General features: G+C 45.3%; 1 protein-coding gene across 6 annotated transcripts in view; it reads left to right on the forward strand.

Moving 5' to 3' along the window:
* The first annotated feature begins 3,847 nt into the window (after positions 1 to 3,847).
* The window catches only part of ZNF131 (zinc finger protein 131), a 34,200-nt gene continuing 18,652 nt past the window's right edge, over positions 3,848 to 19,395 (forward strand). For 2 of the 6 annotated variants that reach the window (XM_055133351.1, XM_055133371.1), the window contains exons 1-4: positions 3,848 to 4,098; positions 5,109 to 5,248; positions 6,355 to 6,456; positions 15,788 to 15,932. In XM_055133351.1, the coding sequence (XP_054989326.1) occupies positions 5,125 to 5,248; positions 6,355 to 6,456; positions 15,788 to 15,932 (371 nt within the window). In that variant the 5' untranslated portion in view covers positions 3,848 to 4,098; positions 5,109 to 5,124. Of the gene's footprint in view, positions 4,099 to 4,508; positions 4,534 to 4,582; positions 4,801 to 5,108; positions 5,249 to 6,354; positions 6,457 to 15,787; positions 15,933 to 19,395 lie in introns of those variants that run through there. The other 4 variants (XM_055133363.1, XM_055133357.1, XM_055133361.1 and 1 more) reach the window with 4 other exon arrangements.

Genomic DNA, 19,395 nt, shown 5'->3' on the forward strand with positions numbered 1-19,395 from the left:
ATTCCTGGTTTCATTCTCAGTACCACATGGTCCTCCAAGGATCTCTGGTTATGGTCCCTAAACAAACAAAAAGCAAAGAGGAAGAAATTTCTAATCTAGTGGGGAGTTACGTACTAACCGTCCATTTCAACACTATCATACTGCAGCTTTCTTTCGTTTTTTTTTTTTTTTCTTTTTGGGTCACACCCAGCGATGCACAGGAGTGACTCCTGGCCTTGCTCAGGGGACCATATGGGATGCTGGGAATCGAACCCGGGTTGGCCGAGTGCAAGGCAAACGCCCTATCGGCTGTGTTATGACTCCAGCCCGTGATACTGAAGCTTTCTTAAACCCTATCTATGTACCTTTCAAGACAAACCAAACAATTTGATCAAGACAGACCTTAAATTATAGTGCTTAATGCTGAAATGGGAGCATGGGGAATGCTGAACTTTATCAATCCCCATTTACCCTTTATTTTTCTAAATTCCATGCACATTCTGTTGTTCCTAGCATTTCAATAAAAGCTCAACATGTGTCGAAACAGTCACTTTGCTTCTAACATCCTCTTATGAATTAAGTGTATGAACCTGCTTGATTATATGGTTGCAATTATATCCACATTAAGGACGTGCACTTGCACCCCTAGTCTCCTGCCTATAGCTATAAACACACTTTTCTTTCATTCTTTTTTTTTATTGAATCGCCAGGAGATACAGTTACAAACTTTCATGATTAAGTTTCAGTGATACAATGATCGAGCACCCATCCCTCCACCAGTGCGCATTTTTCACCACCAATATTCCCAGTGTATCTCCCACCACCTCCACCCCATCCCACACCCTGCCTCTGTGGCAGGCACCTTCCTTCTTACTCTCTCTCTACTTTGGGGCATTATAGTTTGCAATACAGATACTAAGAGGCCATCATGTTTGGTCCTTAGTCTACTTCCAGCACGCATCCCCTATCCCGAGCAATCCCTCCAACCATCATTTACTTAGTGGTCCCTTCTCCACCCCAACTACTTTATCCCCCAGCACATGAGACTGGCTTCCAAATCATGGAGCGATCCTCCTGGCCCTTATCTCTACTGTCCTTAGGTGTTAGTCTCATATTATGTTATTTTATATTCCACAAATGAGTGCAGTCATTCTGTGCCTGTCCCTGTCTTTCTGACTCATTTCACTTACCATGATGCTCTCCATGTCCATTCACTTATAAATAAATTCCATGACTTCATCTTTTCTAATAGCTGCATAGCATTCCATTGTGGAGATGTGCCAAAGTTTCTTTAACCAGTCATCTGCTCTTGGACACTTGGGTTTTTTCCAGATTCTGGCTATTGTGAACAATGCTGCAATAAACATACAAGTGCAGATATCATTTCTATTGTGTTTTGTTGCATCCACAGGATATATTCCCAGAAGTATAAACACACTTTTCCTACAACATAGTGCCTACTGCGTCTGCACACAGATCACATAATGTTATTTTTTGACTCATATCAACTGTTTGCCTGGTCCATGGAAAAAGGACTAAGAGCTAAATAATTCAGAATAATCAATAAGAAACATCTAATGAAAACGTCAATGAAAAATGTACACAAAAGGAGTAGTTCCTGGTGGTGAAAGGGGAGCTTGACACCAAAGCTCTCAGTCTCCATGCTTTCACCTAGGCTTGAGAAATTGCATTTACTACTATCACCAGGAATCTAGTCTGGGCATGGACTCTGCTTTCTTCTTATCTCTAGCTATCCTAAGTAAGGACAAAATAATGATTACCAGTTAGGACAATTATAAAATATTTAAAGAAATCTTTGGCGATAATGTCTCTGATATGAACAATTGAGAGTAAATTCAAACATTAACAAAGAGAAAGTCTTGAGTGTGGATTAAGGAACTATATATCCTGGGGGCCAGAAAGATATGACAGCCAGGCCTTTCACGTGGTTGACCTGGGTTAGATTCCCAATACTCCACACGGTTCCCTGAGCTTGTCAGGGGTGATCTCTGAGAACAGAGACAGGAGTAAGCACTGACCATGACCATGTTGGCCTCCAAACAAAACCAAAAACAACAACAAAAAGAAACTATATCCTAGGGCTGGAGAGATAGTACAGTCAGTAAGATACTAGTCCCGCAGCACATACAGTCCAGAAATGACCCCTGAGTGACAGAACAAGGAGGGTGTGGTGCAACTAAACAAAACTAAACAAAATATAAAAAAGAGCAAAGAATATACATCTAGAAATAAAGGGGAACCAGAAGGTTGGTCCTAAAAGGAAATAAAGGTCATCTTTAATTTTTCTAAAATTGAATATGATCCCAATTGCCTATCCCACCAAAAGTAAAAATAAATCTTTTATGGAGAAAGACAAAATTATGTAGGACCAGGGAGATAATACAGTAGGAAGGGTGCTTGTCTTGCACATGGCTGACCCCCAAAACTTGGTACACATATGGTCCCAGGAATAAGTACTAAGCACTGTCAGGTGTGGCCCAATCCCCAAGAGAAAGGAGAGAGGAGAGAGAGAGAGAGAGAGAGAGAGAGAGAGAGAGAGAGAGAGAGAGAGAGAGAGAGAGAGGGGAAGAGAGAGAGAATGATCTTAGTTTCCCCCAAACTGGGGTCACAGAGACAGTACAGGCACGTGCAGTACATACAGCTGATCTCAGTTTGATCCATTGCACCACATGACTCCCTGAGCACTGCTAAGAATGAGGAATCATGAGTAAGCCCTGAGCACTAGTGGGTTTGACCCAAAAACAAAAAGGGGGGGGGGAAATTTACCACATAATGTCAAGTACCACTGTACCACTGTCATCCCGTTGCTCATCGATTTGCTCGAGCGGGCAACAGTAATGTCTCCATTGTGAGACTTGCTAGGCAAATGCCCTACCCGCTGTACTATCTCTCCAGCCCGTAATGTCAAGTAGCCATTAAAAAAAAAAATTAGGCAAATGAGAAAATAAAACCACATTGCCCAGAGAGCTGGTACAGGAAAGGTGCCTGCCTTGCATGTGGCAAACCAGGTAAGAAGAGCAGCGCACCAAGAACAGGGCCAGAGTCAATCCTGAGCACAGAGCCAGGAGTCTCTGAGCACTGCTGGGTGTGGCCTCTTCCCTTACAAAGATAAACCCACCTGAAGAGGGACCAGGGATGCAGCTCAGATTATATGAAAATCTAATTTAGCTTTACTGAGGAGGTGCCTATGGGTGGTTTTGTCCCCTGCACACTTTAATATCCGGAATGCTATAATCTTGGTATTTCTGCATGTGTTCACCTAAAACAAGAACACTGAGATTTCATGTCGCTTTTTATATAGGCCATTGACTTTTTTTGTTGTTGTTGTTCTTATTTTTTTGCTTTTTGGGTCATATCCAGCGATACTCAGGGGTTACTCCTGGCTTTTGCACTCAGGAATTACTCCTGGTGGTGCTTAGGGGACCATATGGGATGCCGGGGATTGAACCCGGGGCGGCCGCGTGCAAGGCAAACGCCCTACCCTCTGTACTATCGCTCCGGCCCCCATTATTATTATTATTATTGGTTTGGAAATTGGAGCAATGGTACAGCAGGTAGTGCACTCACACAGGGCCCACCCGGGTTCGATCCTGAGCACTCCCTAAGGTTCCAGAGCCTGGGAGTGAGTCCTGAGCACCGGCGCGCGTGGCCCTCAAGTATAGACAGAAGGGAAGAGTGAGCGAACTGCCTGAGGCCGATTCTCCAGGCCACTGCCCGCCCCAGCCCGGACGCTGCAAGCTGCAGTCCGGAGTGCCAGGTGGTAACCCCCGCGCGGCGCGCCGGGTGCCCGGGCGAGTGGACACGTGCCCGCCGGCCGCGCACGGGGAGGGCGGGCACCCGGGAGGCCGAGCCCAGGCGGCCGGGACGTGCTCGCGCCCGTGGCCGCCGCGGCCGGCCGGGTCCCGGAGCCCGAGCGCACGTGCGCCGGCCAGACCGGAGCGGGGAGCGCGCGCGCGGGGCCCCAGCGGGGCCATGGAGGGCGAGGCGCTCCTCAGGAGCGGGACCGGGCGGGGGGCGAATTCCGCCCGGGCAGGAAGGCCGAGCAGGCCGGGAAAGGTTCGGAGGGCCGGAGAGGAGAGCGGGAGGACGGCGAGCTAGGTAAGGCGGCTGCGGTGCTCTCGGTAGGGGCGGAGCGCGCCCCGGGGGAAGCGGAGGCGAGCCGAGTGGGAGAGCGGGAGCGTCCTCGCCGGCCAGACGAGCCGAGCCGAGCCGAGCGGAGCCGAGCGGCGGGTGCGGGAGGCGGCCCGGCGGCGTCTCAGACGCCCCGCGGGCCGCACCGGCAGGCCCTTAAAGGGGCCGCCCCCCTGCGCCCGCCCATTTCCTCCTCTCGGCGCGCGCCGCCTCGCCCTCGGCTGCGCCACGTCCCCCCTCCCGCTCGGGCTCCCCCGCTTAGCTCCGCCCCCCGCCGGGGAGGGGGCGTGGCACGTCGCTCTCGGGCCGCGCCGAGGAGGCGTCAGCCGGGAGCCTGACGTGCTGACGCAGGACGTCGACGTAAGTGACGCGCCGGCCCGGGCCGCTCCTCCTTTCCCCGGAGTGAGTGCCGGCCGGGTCGGGGCGGGGGAGCAGAGGGAGGGCGGGGGAAGGGAGAGGCGACCCGGGGAGTCGTTGTGGGCCGCGGGGCCGGACCGGGTCCCCGGGGCGGCGGGAGCCCGGGCCCCGGCGGGAAGGGCTGGGCGGGCCGTTAGCGGGCCGCCGCGGCCGGCCGTCGGGTTCCCTACCCCCTGCCGGACTTGCGCGCCCGGAGCCTCCGGCGCGGTGCCCACCCGGCTCCAGCGCGAGTCTCTTCCCGACTCCAGTTAGGTCAGGCTCGGAGTCCCGCCGCCGCGGCTCCGGCCCCCTCTGAAGCGCGGCGCGCCCCCCCCGCACCCCGCGTACACCCCCGGCTCGCCTTTCTTTTCTTTCCCGGGTCTTCCCTCTCTCCTGGCCTCCCCCTCCCCCGCTTCTCTTCACACTGCTGGCGGGGGGCCGGGGGGGGGGCGCGCTGGCTTGTTTGTTTGTTTGTTTGTTGCTGCTGCTGGTGGTGGTGGGTAGCTTGCTGCCTTTTCCGGGGTGGGGTGCCCCGGCCCGGGCTCACGGGTGTCCCTTCTCCCGCTCCCTCTTTTCCGTAGAGCACCCCCGACGGCCATGGAGGCCGAAGAGACGATGGAATGCCTCCAAGAGTTCCCCGAGCACCACAAGATGATCCTGGACCGATTGAATGAGCAGCGGGAGCAAGACCGCTTCACGGACATCACCCTGATCGTGGACGGTGGGTCGAGGCGCCAGTCGCCGTCCCCCTTTGCCCCCCCCCACCGTCTCCCCCCCTCCCCCCCTCGCCCCCGGTCCCGAGGCTTTTCCGGGGAGTCCCCGGGGCGCTTGTCAGTGTCCGCCCGCTCCCTGGACCCGCGCCGTCGGCCGCGGGGGGCGGCCCGGCCCTCCGCGCCGCTGCCCACGTGCCCCTCGCCGCCCTTTCCCTTCCTGCCGCCGCTCGGGAAAGTTTTCCTCGGTGCAGACGCGGGTGTGAAGCGTGTTGGCGGGGCAGCGTGGGGCCCCGGCGCGGGAGCGGACCGTCCCCTCGGCGGAGGCTCCCGCGGCGTCCCTCACTTGGGAGATGTGGATTGTGGTGCTGTTCACCCCAGTGGTCTTGCGGGCGGGGTGGGGGGGTGCGGGTGAGGGCGAGCGGGCTGGGCAGGGAAGGGAAGGGAAGGTGCGGACTCCTTTGCAGAACCCGGCACTCACTATTTTGGGTCCCCTCCCCGCCTTCCCACCCCCGACCAGTGAAATGGAGCCCTTAGTAGTCGTTAATGAAGGCAACCGCAGCTGGGGGCAGGCGTAGCTTCCCCCCCACCCCCTGGGAAAAGAAGCTTCTCAAGGCAAGCTGTGCTTTATTAGGACCTCTGCTGCAGATCGAGCTTGTAACTGTTAAGCCTGTTGACGCTTCCTAGAGCAGACGCATCCAGTTTGGTGCTTATTCTGTGGTGTTCCCCCCCCCCAACCCCCCTAAATGAGGTGCAGACCTTTTTTTTTCTGCTGTGTTTATCTGGAGCACTTTGAATGGAGTAGTATGTACCCTTCTTAAGTAGCAGGAGGTAAAGTGGCCTATGCAAAGCTGACTAAAAGTCTTTTTAGTTTATTTTTTTTTATTTTTTTGTCCGAGGTGATGGTTTGGCTTCTTGGCTAATTGAGATGGAAATTTATCAAGATAGTTGCCAAGACTATGCTGACGAGTAATCTTTAGTTTTATTGTATTATGAAGATGAGATGTTTCCATTTAATCTTTGGGCTTTGGGTTTATTTTATAGCTTTACAGGTTTTATTTTTTTGGTGTGGTTTATGTATGGTTTTCTTTTCTTTTTTTTTTTTTTTTTTATCTAGGACACCATTTTAAGGCCCATAAAGCTGTTTTGGCTGCTTGCAGCAAGTTCTTCTACAAATTCTTTCAGGAATTTACTCAGGAACCTTTGGTGGAGATAGAAGGTAAATGCTTGTTTAAATACAATACATAGCAAACATAATGGAAGTTTTAGAAAGTTAATTTAGCAAGACATCCTAGAAACAGGCATCAATGTTTCCTATTAGGTGACAGGATACATTGTTCTTTTGACACCTGAGAATTCTTACTTTCAGTGAAGTGCTTGGTAAAATGATCTGCCAGGGAAAACTTTTTAAGTTGGTTGTAGATATTGGTCTTTCAAAAGATTTTTTTTCTGTTGCTGAAACTGATGGGTCTGTCTTTTTGAACACATTAAAATTCAGTTACTGTCTTTGGTGGAATCATGTAGGTTTCATGTGCTGTCCTGTGATAGCAAAAGTAAGATGAGGGCAACAGTGTGCTGTGGGATGCCACAAGAAAAGGCAAGGAAAGAGGAAATGATGGGATTATCAGAGGAAGTTCTAGTGCTTTTAATGAATGTGGAAGGTATGGGTGGATAGGAGCATCTGCTGATTGCCTTAAAGTAGTGCCTTCGTAGTTTTCACTTTTCTTTAAGAGTCTGCTAATTGCCAGGTATTATGCTATGTGATATATGTGTGTTTTATGAGGTTCTTAGTACTTTTTTGAAGTTAATTTTTCCAACATATATTAGGCAACAAATTCAAAGTTACTTGACTGAAGTGGAGCTTGCGATATTTCCATTTATGTTACTAATTTCCATGCTTTTTGTTTTTTTAATTAAACCCCCTCCCCTTTTCCCATCAGAAAGCAGTTTTTCTGTCTAAATAGTTTGAACTTGTTTTAGGTTTTTGAGCTTTAGTTTTGTATTTCTCTGCATATGTTCTTTGTTTTGAACGTGTTGCTTAGAAATACTATGCCCTTGGGGAAATTTGGTGCCTAGGGAAGTAAAGAAAATGTAAAGAGTTAAAAAGAATACTCTGGGGACTAGGGCGATACAGTACAGTGAGCAGGGTGCTTGCCATATACGTGGCTGACCTGGAATTGATCCATCCCTGGCACCCCATATGGTCCCCTGAACCCTGCCAAGAGTAAGCCCTAAGCATAGAGCCAGGAGTAAACCCTGAGCACTGCTGGGTGTGGCACTAAAACAAAAACAAAAGTATAATCTGTTTTGGCACATGCTGATTATTCTAACATTCTAGTATTGATAGATTATTTGGTTATCTGTGACAGAACACAGGTGTGACGAAGTCCATAAAGCTAACCAAAGGGAGAAATCCAGTGTCTTTTGGATTCAATTATAAGATTTCACTCGTTTTTTCACTAAGGGAGTTACTGTGGGATCCAGGCAGTTTACCTCAATTGCTTTCTTGTCATCTCCAAAAAGTGGGTGATTAAGACATGCAGCAAGCACTGGTGACTTCCTGCCGAATGGTATTTCTGGGGTGGGAGAATGAGTGGTAAGTTTACCTCAGAAGGAAAGATTTCACACTCTGAAAAAGTCAAAAATTAAATGACTGCTTGCTGGTGGATTGAGGAATATGACTTGTCAGGAAAAGTAGGATGGTTCTTTTTTTCTGAAGGATGAGTATTTTGTGAGTATCTTTTGTTCCTCTCAGTAGTTCCCCCCTACCCCCGTCCCCCTTCTGGGCTGCGCCCTGCAGTTCTCAGGGCTGACGCCTGGCAGTGCTTGGGGGGACCAAGGGTCAAACGGGGTGGCCACATGCAAGGCAAGCATTCTTCCCACTGTACTAACACTCCAGCCCACTTCTCAGTACTTTTGACCCTGGTAAGTCTGTTATAGTTATGCACACAGCTCACAGTGTTGAAACTGGGAAGATAAGAAAATAAAAGATGAAGAAACTCTTCTATTCTCATTTTCCAGTTCAAAGAGTCGGTTTGGCTTTAGTATCTTTTTTTAAAATCTTGCAGCCACACCTGGCATTGCTCAGCCACTACGTGGGCAGCCTTTCCAAAGACTTGAACTAGAAATAACATAAGGAGAGTGGTGCAGGGTATTGGGCACTTTGGTGGTGGTAAGGTGTGGTAAATGTAAATCAAAACCATAGAACATTAACACTATTGTAATCATGTGGCTTAAATGGTGAAAAGGGAAAAGAACAAGCAAAACTACGTGCTTCAGTTGTTGATCTCTTTTTGGCCCAATGTAACTTTAAGTCCTTAACTTAAAGGACTTAAAGTAGAGACTACTCTACTATTAAGTGAGGTCACCTGGCTGTAGAGGAAACCTTGAGTCCCATTTAGAAAACCTGAGTTGTGGCGCAGGCTTCACTGCTTGCTAGTTGTATAACTTTGGACATTCTGCCTCATCCCTTTTTCTTTCTTTCTTTCCTTTTTTTTTTTTTTAATTGAAACACCGTGAGAGTGGTTACAAAGTTTTCGGTTTAAGTCTCGGTTATATAATGATGAAATACTCAACCCTTCACCAGTGTACATTTTCCACCACCAAAAACCCCAGTAATCGCCCCCCATCCCACACCCTCCCCCTACCTGTGTGGCATACGATTTCCACATTATTCTCTCTCTACTTTGATTACATTCAACATTTTGACACCAAACCTACCATTATTTGGGATTTTACCCCAACACTCAGATCTGCCGAAAAGTCAACATTAGACAATGTTTTCTATTGCTGTTTATGAATTGCATACGATGATGCACAGCCGCTATTGTGGCCACGCAATTTTGGAATTCTGAAGTTTTTTTTTGTTGTTGTTGTTGTTTTGGTTTTTTGGTCACACCCAGTGATGCACAGGGGTCACTCCTGGCTCTGTGCTCAGGAATTACTCCTGGCAGTGCTCGGGGGACCATATGGGATGCTGGGAATCGAACCCGGGTTGGCTGCGTGCAAGGCAAATGCCCTACCCGCTGTGCTAATTCCAGCCCCGGAATTCTGAAGTTTTAATAATGAAATCTAGAGGGATTTCTGCCAAAAGCCACTGCGTTTCGAGCTTTGTTTCTGAGTCTCTGGGATCATGGCTGATGAACAGCTCGATCAGCAGCCAGAGGGCTCCTTTGTGGGTGGCAACTTGGGGTTTTGTCGGGGTGGGGGGTAGGGAGGACCTGTTCCGCCCCCATCTCATGAGGCCCCTCCCTGGTTGTCCCTAGGCCTCTGGAAGATGGCAGTGGCGACCGAGCTGCCAGGGGAAATAGGCCAAGGCACGAAACCCATTTCCACCTGGAGTGGTCCAGCGCCGGAAACCTAATGAGTAGTCGGGATGCATTTTGGCCAAAAGCCGCCACAGTCCCTTTTTAAAATGAGTAAAATATGTTAAGTAATTTCAGATTATATCATGAATTTTGCCTTAACGCTGCAGAAAGCCTCTGGGGAATGCTTTTGCCATTAGTGGGTTTTATTTAATTGGTTTTTTTTTTGTTTGTTTTTCTTTTTTTGCTTTTTGGGCCACACCCGGCGATGCACAGGGGTCATTCCTGGCTCTGCACTCAGGAATCACCCCTGGCGTTGCTCAGGGGACCATATGGGATGCTGGGAACCGAACCCAGGTCAGCCACGTGCAAGGCAAACGCCCTACCCGCTGTGCTATTGCTCCAGCCCCTAGTGGGTTTTATTTTAGCTAGCTAGCTAGTATTAAACTTTGGTTTTTGATCTTTATTGTGCTGTTTTGGTGCTGTATGTGCTGCCCTGGGTTGGTGGTACCTCAGGGTGCTGTTTCCAAAGCCTTTGCTATCACCTCAGCTCACTGCAGCTTGTGGCAGATTTGGTATTAAGTTGGGACTGCATACAAATCACGAGAACTTAGGGCTGGAGCCGATAGCACAGCGGGTAGGGTGTTTGTCTTGCACTCGACCAACCCGGGTTCGATTCCCAGCATCCTATATGGTCCCCCGAGCACTGCCAGGATTAATTCCTGAGTGCAGAGCCAGGAGTAACCCCTGAGCATCGCTGGGTATAACCCAAAAAGCAAAAAAAAAAAAAAAAAAACCAAACCAAAAAACCAACAAATCCGGAGAACCTTTCTCCAGCTTCCTCTTCTGATATTTTTTCAGAACCTTGTTTTCTTGATCAGGAGCTTGCTTTCATGGTTTTCATGACTAGAAAAAATGGCAACTTTTAGTCTCACTGTGCTGTATATTCTTCCTGCAAAAGGATCTGTTTTCTGGAGGAAGGAATGAGAGAAAGAGGAGAAAGAAATGTGAGTTCTCAGGCTTGGAATGATAATACAGTAGATAGGGCATTTGCCTTGTGTATGACTGACCAGAATTCAATCCCTGAGGATCTGCTCTGAGCACCTCCAGGAATAGGCTCTAAGAGATGCTAAGTGGCCCTCCAAACAAGTGAGTTCTCTCCATATTCTTCAGATCATAGTCTATATCAGATGTCCTCACATTTGTTTGAATCTCGTGGAGAGCTTCTGAAGTTTGTGATATCTTTCTGATAGTCCTAATGACTTGGTTGAGATCCTAACCATGGCAGTAATATTAGAATAATATCTCGGGGTGGAATCCAGCCTTCAGTATTTTGAAGTCTGTTAACTGAAAATCACTGACGTTTCCTAGTTCAGTTAAGAACTTTCTCTAGAGTTTAGGTGCCTTTGCTTTTAGCCACTGGTGTGTAGCATCAGGACTGGCACTTGCCTGGAGGCAGGGCTGTCAGGAAAGAATAAAAACCAAGATTCTGATCCACCCACATAATCCCCTTTCCTTTTTTTTTTTTCTTAGACCAGAGTTTCTCTTTGTATTTCAAAATTCAGTTTTATTTGTACATTAAGTCCAGGTTTTTGTTGTTTTAGTTTTTTTTTTTTTTTGAATCAGTGAGCAAACACACAGTTGTAGTAGCTAGACCTGAATTTTCATCTGTAAAATGTGAGTAATAATAATGATGGTTCTTGTGATTAGCTGCACTTTGGAACATATCAGTCAAGTGCTAGCTGGCTGATATGCAAGCGCTTGTACCATGCCCTTACTCTACTTCAGATAAATTAGCTCAATTTTGAGGGGTGGGATCCAAATATCTTTGTATTTAAAAGTTCTTTAGGTCCTTATTTAACATGTCGTCACAGGTCCAGTGGTAGCACTGTAGCACTGTCCTCCCGTTGTTCATCAATTTGCTCGAGCGGGCACCAGTAACGTCTCCATTGTGAGATTTGTTGTTAACTGTTTTTGGCATATTGAATACGCCACAGGTAGCTTGCCAGGCTCTGCCATGTGGGCGGGATACTTTTGGTAGCTTGCCTGGCTCTTCGAGAGGGACGGAGGAATCGAACCCTGGTTGGCTGTGTGCAAGGCAGATGCCCTACCCGCTGTTCTCTCTCTCCAGCCGAATGGTACTTAGACAAAAAATATGGAAACTTGTTAGAAATGTAGATTCTCAGGCTCTGTCCCAGACCTCCTAAATCAAGATCAATTCCAGATAATTTGTACGTGCCGCACAGTTAGAACAGCACTGCCAAAGGATGACACCTGTGCAAGGACAGCATTGAAAATAACCTTTTGTGTTTTTTTTCCTTTTGGGGTCACACTCCAGGCAGGAAAATGGACCGTATGGGGTATGGTTGAACCCTGCAAGGCAAGGGCCCTACCTGCTAAACTATCTCTGAGAATCAGGTCTTTATCGGGCTTTGCAAACAACATGTAAAAGAAACTCAAGCTGTAAATATGTTCACGGGTATAAACTTGCATTAGCTATAAATTGAGCTCATTCTCTGCCTGTTTTCGTGGTTCCTGGAGTTAATACCATTGATTAGAACCATAAATTCCCATAGGCAATCAGAATTGTCTTAAAGTCATTTGCGTTCAGCTTTAGCTGTCTCTTGGGTTACCACCATATAAAATCTTTACTTTCTTTGTGTGTGTGTGTAGGTGGGCCAAACCATGTGGTATTGAGGGCTGTTCCTGGTTTTACTCAAGAGTGATGCCTAGCCTTGCTCAGGATACCATATGTGGTGCCAGCGATTGAACTGGGTCAGTGACCCCCTACAGTGACCTTCCCTTTAATAGGGACTAGAGATGAGATTCAGGGGTGGGGCATATGTGTTCAGCCTGGAGCCCTAAATTTAATCCCCCTCTCCCTTTATGGATCTTTTTATGCTCTAGTAGAAAAAAGATTTTAGTAGACTGACCTTTATACCCATGTTCAAAACAGTCTTCCAACCTGAGTCTCCAATTTTCTAAGTCTATCCTTCTATCCTGATACCACAGATCCAAAAGCACCTGATAAAAGCTGATAGCAATTCTACACTTGCGTTCAAAATTTTAGCCTTTGTTGTAAACGATAAGACATCCAAGTACAAACATGTTTTGAGTAATTTTCCATCAGAGAAAATTTTGTATTTATATAACACAGACTAGGTGTAAGGTATATTAACATTTTTAGATACTTTGGTTAGGTAAATCCTATTCTCAATATTTCTAGTATGAAAGGTAGGGTAAGTATTGGTGAGAAAATGGCCTGAAATTAGAAAGTCACTAAGCTAGTGTGGTAGAGAATAAAATATATTAGCAAAAACCTATCTACTGGAAGTTTACTTTTCTGGACAGATGTTTTGGGTTTGAATTGGGTGCTCTTAGCTAATTAGGTCACTGGTTAATTCCTAGTACCAGTGTCCGACTGATTACACAAGAAGCACCTGGGGTTCTTAGCAATAAATGCTTTCTGTACCTGCTTTAATTTTGGAGATTAAGACGTTAGATGATTTTGATTACCCAAGATTGGGGACTAAGCCCATAGTTCTTTATTAAATCCTTAGAGGGCAGATGTGTTCTTTAAGATTATAGATTTGGGGGCTGGAGTGATAGTACAGCAAGTAGGGAATTTGCCTTGCCTGCAGCCGACCCACCATTCCATTCCTGGCATCCCATATAGTCCCCAGAGCTCCCAGGATAATTCTTCAGTGCAGAGTAGGAGTAACTCAAAAAGCAAAAAAACAAAACAAAACAAAAAACAAAGATTTGTAACATTTTTCTTTTACTCTAAAAATAATTCAGTTAAATAATACTTCCACTGGGGTCTAGAGAAACCTCTCATAACCATGTATTTCAGGAGCCTTAGAATACTAATATTTACTTCAAGTGAGATAAAGATTAAATAGATCTGTACTCATTCAGATCAAGTTTTGCTGTCAAATTAATGGTAAAATTTGCAGGACTTTGGAATTGTAAATAAGAGATTGTGAATTTGAGTGAATAGGATGATGGGTATTCAGACTCTTATCCTGCTTAAAAATCTTTGTCTTGGACTTTGGTATTCTGGGTCTGATCCTAGTTTTATCACTTAGTAACTATGTGACTTTGAGAGGTTAACTTTTTCCTCATCTGTAAAATGGGTATTATAATAATGCTTAATAGGATTAGTAAGATTGAGTATAGTATATAGTTATGCCATATATAGCGTTATATATGTGTTTGATTAAAAATTAAACCATTACACGTCAGGAAAAAATAAATTGGTTTTAGGAATAAATTTTGTACTTTTAAACTCTCTTGATCTTTTGTTCTGAAAAAGCAGCAAAATTTTTTTCAGGATTGAAACCAAGGTCCTCACACATACAAGGAGTTTATGCTACCACTAAGACATTCCTGGGCCCTGTGGTATGTGTTTGGGCCACACCCAGCAATGCTCAGTTGTTACTCCCAACTCTGTGCTTGGAAATTACTCCTGGCAGTGCTGGGAAGACCATGTGGAAAGCCAGGGATCAAAGTTGGGTTGGCTGCATGCAGTGCAAGTACCCTATGTGCTCAGGCCCCTACTTAGGCTTATCTTTTTTTTTTTTTTTTTTTTTGCTTTTTGGGTCACACCCAGCGATGCTCAGGGGTTACTCCTGGCTTTGCACTCAGGAATTACTCCTGGCGGTGCTTGGGGGACCATATGGGATGCCAGGGATCGAACCCGGGTCGGCCGCGTGCAAGGCAAACGCCCTACCCGCTGTGCTATCGCTCCGGCCCCCGTACTTAGGCTTATCTTAACATAAAAATACATGCTAAAAGTATTTTTCTCAAAAAAAAAAAAAAAACAAAAGACGTTTTTCTTTTTATTCCTTCAGTAGCTTTTTGTAATTTTTTATTAGTAGATTGAAATAATAATGTGGCTCTGAGTGGCGCCGTTTCATTTTGGGCTACAAGTTAAACAAAAACCACACAAATAATAAACTTGGAATTATGTAATCTTAACGTGACTAGTATTTTATTTCTATCATACATACCTTTATTTTAGGAAGCATTGTATTAGGTTCTGTGAAGCAACTGCACAAAGACACAGTCATTTTATTGGAAGTATTTTACAGTCAAGGGATGCCCTTGAATTATAATGGCCAGAACAAATATAGAGTTCAGCCTAGGGGAAGTATTCAAGAGCAGTTTCTTGAAGATGTGAGGCATAAGAATTGAATCTTGGAGGGTAGTGGGTGGTCGGTGGTAGGATCTGTACCATCAAATAAAATTGATGAAACATATCAGGAGGGTGAGTGTAAATGAAGCAGGGAAGCTCTTGTGGGGAGGTGTTCAAAAGAGTCCCAGAGCCGCATGATCCTCGAAGTATTACTGATTGTGAATTTTTCTCCCCACCTTCCTCAAAAAAGTGAAGTGTTGGTTTGAGGATTATAGTGTCTATTGATAAAATTTCAAATTTGGAAGGGAAATTAGTGGTTAAGAGTAATGTGAGGGCCTTGAAGTGCAGACTAGGCCGAGTGGTGAACTGAACTTAATTTACTAGCTTTGAAAACTAGTGAAGATTCAATAGCTGAGTTGATGGAGTGCTCCCTGGTTGACAACTGTATGCATCTAACATGTAATGATTAATCAACTCATGTTACTTTGAATGACACATTTTATTGTTTTGTTAGAGATTTGGGGATATTTATGGAAAGGTCTGAAAATAGCATACTAGATGATGTTAGATCTTGACTAAAAAACTGCTACACTTTCAATGAGCATCCTACCAGGAAGAGAGAGAGAGAGAGTGTGTGTGTGTGTGTGTGTGTGTGTGTGTGTGTCTGTCTGTCTGTCTGTCTGTCTGTCTCGCCTGGACACTTTAAATTAGCATCCTACCAGGAGATCACTTTTTGTGTGTGCCTGTGTGTGTGTGTGTGTACACGAAATAGTTCTTTTTAGGAATTATGAGAAATGGGAAAGAGTCCCAGAAGGGACTTTATGTACCCAGAACTGGATGTGGATGACATGAAAATGAGGTGCACCAGGAGCTAATTGTTTAAAATAACAGGAGTCAAATCCCAGAGAGCTCAGTAGATTCTACTTGTGAGGGTATCAGGTTTGACCTGGCACTGCATGGTTCCTGGAACACTACTAGGATGATCCAAACACCATGGGTTTTGACCTCAAATCCAGCACCAGTGTTTTGTCGTTTTTTTCTTTTTTAACTAAATATTACAAGATCTAGTCAATGTGAATACTAAGAAATCTTTCTTTTTCCAATTACAGGTGTTAGTAAAATGGCATTTCGTCATTTAATTGAGTTCACGTATACAGCAAAGTTAATGATACAAGGTGAAGAAGAAGCCAATGATGTATGGAAAGCAGCAGAGTTTCTACAAATGCTAGAAGCTATTAAAGCCCTTGAAGTCAGGTAATTACCTTTTTGGGGGGTGAAAGGCTGTGATCAGAGCTCCTCCTGGCTTTGCTCAGTGCTTGGTAGAACCACATGCAGTGCTGAGGTCAGACCTGGATGAGCCATGTGCAAGGCAAATGCCTAACCCTTGTGGCCCCTGCCCAATTTTTTTAATGAGGTGCAGGGGAGTGTAGTCAATTCTGGTAACCCTGTTTGATACCTTAAATGGCATTTTGAAGTTTTTTTTTTTTTTTTAATTTTGCTTTTTGGGTCACACCTGGCTCTGCACTCAGGAACCAACCCTGGTGGTGCTCATGGGACCATATGGGATGCTGGGAATCAAACCCAGGTCGGCCACATTCAAGACAAACGCCCTACCTGCTGTGCTATCACTCCAGCCCCTCCTGAAGCTAATTTTTAAGACAGTCAAAGTCTTCTAGTACTGATCTTTCCCTTACACTGAATTTCTTGTCCTTATGTGGATATTAAGGTAGTATCTTTCATATCTAATAAGGCAGGCAGATTTTAAGGTGTTCTCTGGGTTTCTGTAAGGTGTTCCTGTTTTGTTTTAATTTTGTTGTACAAAGCTTTTAATGTATGGTTTACAACTATTAATATGGTACTACTTTAAAATAATGATAACGTTAAGATAAAATAGGCAAGTTGGGGTGATAATCAGTGAGTTTAGAAATACACTGTGACCAATATACCTTTTAAGTATCTAATCTTCAAATTGGCTAAATCTAGCTCTGAGTTTTGAAGCACCTAATAAAGGAAAATTTTTCTGTTGTGTTTTGGTTTTGAGAACAGTTACTTCAGAGTCATTTCTTGTATTAAAATATCTTGAAAAAAGAATTAAATGATAACATGCTTAAGAATAGTGTTAGTGCAGCTGATTGCACAGCGGGCAGGGCACCTGCCTTCTATGCAGCCAACCCAGGTTCGATCTTTGTCATCCCATATGACCCCTGTGCCCCAGCACCTCCAGGAAGGATCTCTGAGTGCAGAGCCAGGATTAAGCGCTCAACACTGCTGGTTAGACCCTGAAACTAAAAAAATAAGTAGTGTTAGTAAAGTGACTGAAAAATCAAAATGTACACTGTGCCTGGGTATCATCCTAGCACTACATCTCTGTGGCCTTGTTGTGTTTTCTCCACAAGTTTCCTAGTTTATCACATGGACATCATAATACTTTCTATTTAGGATTATTTATTGGTGATTAAATTTTTGTGAAGTACTTGGTGTAGTATCTAGTACATAATATTCTAAATTGAACTGTTCTCTTCAAGCAGTAGTACAGCAGGTAGTTTGCATGTGTTGCTTGCAGCTGACCTGGGTCTGATTCCTGGCACCCCGTTTGGTCCCCTCTGCCCTCCAGGAGTGATTCCTGAGTACCACCAGGTGTGGCCCCAAAACAAAACAAAAAAAAAACCACCACGAAACAACCAAAAAAAAATTTTAGATTTAAATAAATTGAACTGCTTCTCCCTTTGTTCTGTTCCTTTTGATCAGAATATAGATTATTGGCGCAACACTAAAGTGCGGCTTTGTAAAATCAGTTACATATGGACCAGAATGATTAGTGGGACTCGCTGGTGGGGTTTAGTTAAAAGATAGTGTAGGAAAGCACAATTAATTTGCCTATAATTGTCCATTCCATGAATGCTATTTTCTTGAGTTATTAGTTGAATGACCAAGTTCCACATTCATTTCTTGTTTGTGGTGCCAGGGATTGAACCTTGGTCTCATGCATGCAAGACATGCACTTTTCTACTGAGTGACACGCCTGGTCTCCTAGATCAAACATTTCTTACAAGGTGTTTTTTGTTTGTTTTTGTTTTTTGGCTATGGGCTACACTTCGCAGTACTTGGGTTTACTCCTGGTTGGTTCTGTGCGCAGGGATCACTTTCATACAGGTCCAAGGGGTGCTGGGGATTGAACCCAGGTCATCTGTGCATGCAAGGCAAACACCCTACCCGCTGAACTATTGCTCTGACAAGTTTTATATGTGTATGTTCTCTGATGTCTAGTCGCTGACTCAAGAAGTGTGCTCTAAGTATTAGTAAATGGGGAACAATGCTTGCTTTTCAGAAAAAAGTCAGCATTCTGCAGGAGAACAGAGAGAGACAGGTGGCAAAATAAAGGTATATTGAGGTACATACCTGATTAGGCCATCCTTCTCAAATTGGAGATAGATCTGGGGGTGGGGTTGGGTGGGGTGGGGTGGTGTGTGTGTGTGTGTGTGTGTGTGTGTGTGTGTGTGTGTGTGTGTGCGCGCGCGCGCGCGCGCATATGGGTGGAAAAATACCGGATTTGTGGTAACGTCACTCCAAAGTTCTTGGCATAAGTTGGGTTTGGGACACAGTTTTAGTTTTGGGGTGTGTGTGTTTGTATGTGTATGTGGAGGGAGGGTTAGGGGTTTGGACCACACCTGGTGGTGGTTAGGGGTTACTCCTGGCTCTTTGATCCCTTCCCACTCAAGGGAGAGGCGTTTTAAGTTCACATAATGTATAGTCATTGGGAGTTAAAGATAAGAACAATAGCTGTACTATTTTTGTAGTATACAAAATATACAAACTATACATGTACCTATGCCTATTTAAATCTTTATGACAATTATGACCAGACTGCCATGCTTTCTTATCATAGATACAGTGATGCACTTTTCTTGAACAGTTAAGCAGACGTTACGCTCTGTAGAGTTTCTGAAAACGGGAAGATAGCAGGGTGTTTTTGTTTGTTTGGTAGGTTTTTGGCTCACACCTGGAGATGTTCAGGGGTTACTCCTGGCTTTGCACTCAGGAATTACTCCTGGCAATGCTTGGAAGACTGTATGGGATGTTGGGGATCAAACCCGGGTCAGCCATATGCGAGGCAAATGCCCTACCCACTGTATTATCAACTCTGGCCCAAGAGAGCAGTTTATAATACTGTATCTGGACTACCATGAGGACAGTAGCCTTTTCTCCCCAAGGGAAGAGCTATGCTTTGCTATTTTGTTACAATTCTTAGATTTTATTCTGAAAACTGGAAGTTTAAATATGTAAACTCCTGGTATTCATGTCTTATTGTTGTGTGTGTGGGAGGGGTGGGCAGAGAAAAAGAGTGTTACATGTGTTAAGTCTTTATTCTTTGTGTGTGGCCAATAAAGTTTATTGATCAACTAGTAATTAACGCAGAGTTAGTTCCTTAAACTAGTACATCTCCAAGCCTTTGTTGGAGTTCTTTGTATTGGGGCATAACTGCCAGTGTTCAATATGTGGCTATTGAATACAACCCTGCATGCACAGAACCTCAAAATGAGGCAGAGTTGAGAGCTTAGGGCCTGGGGTTACTCTTGGCTCTGCACTCAGGAATCACTCCTGGCGGTGCTCAGGGGACCATATAGGATGCTGGGATTCGAACCCGGGTCTGCCTTGTGCAAGGCAAATGCCCTACCCGCTGTGCTATCACTCCAGCCCCCTACTTTCTAAATTTCTT

The sequence above is a fragment of the Sorex araneus genome, chromosome 1, assembly GCF_027595985.1.
Source record: "Sorex araneus isolate mSorAra2 chromosome 1, mSorAra2.pri, whole genome shotgun sequence".
Lineage (NCBI taxonomy): Eukaryota > Metazoa > Chordata > Mammalia > Eulipotyphla > Soricidae > Sorex > Sorex araneus.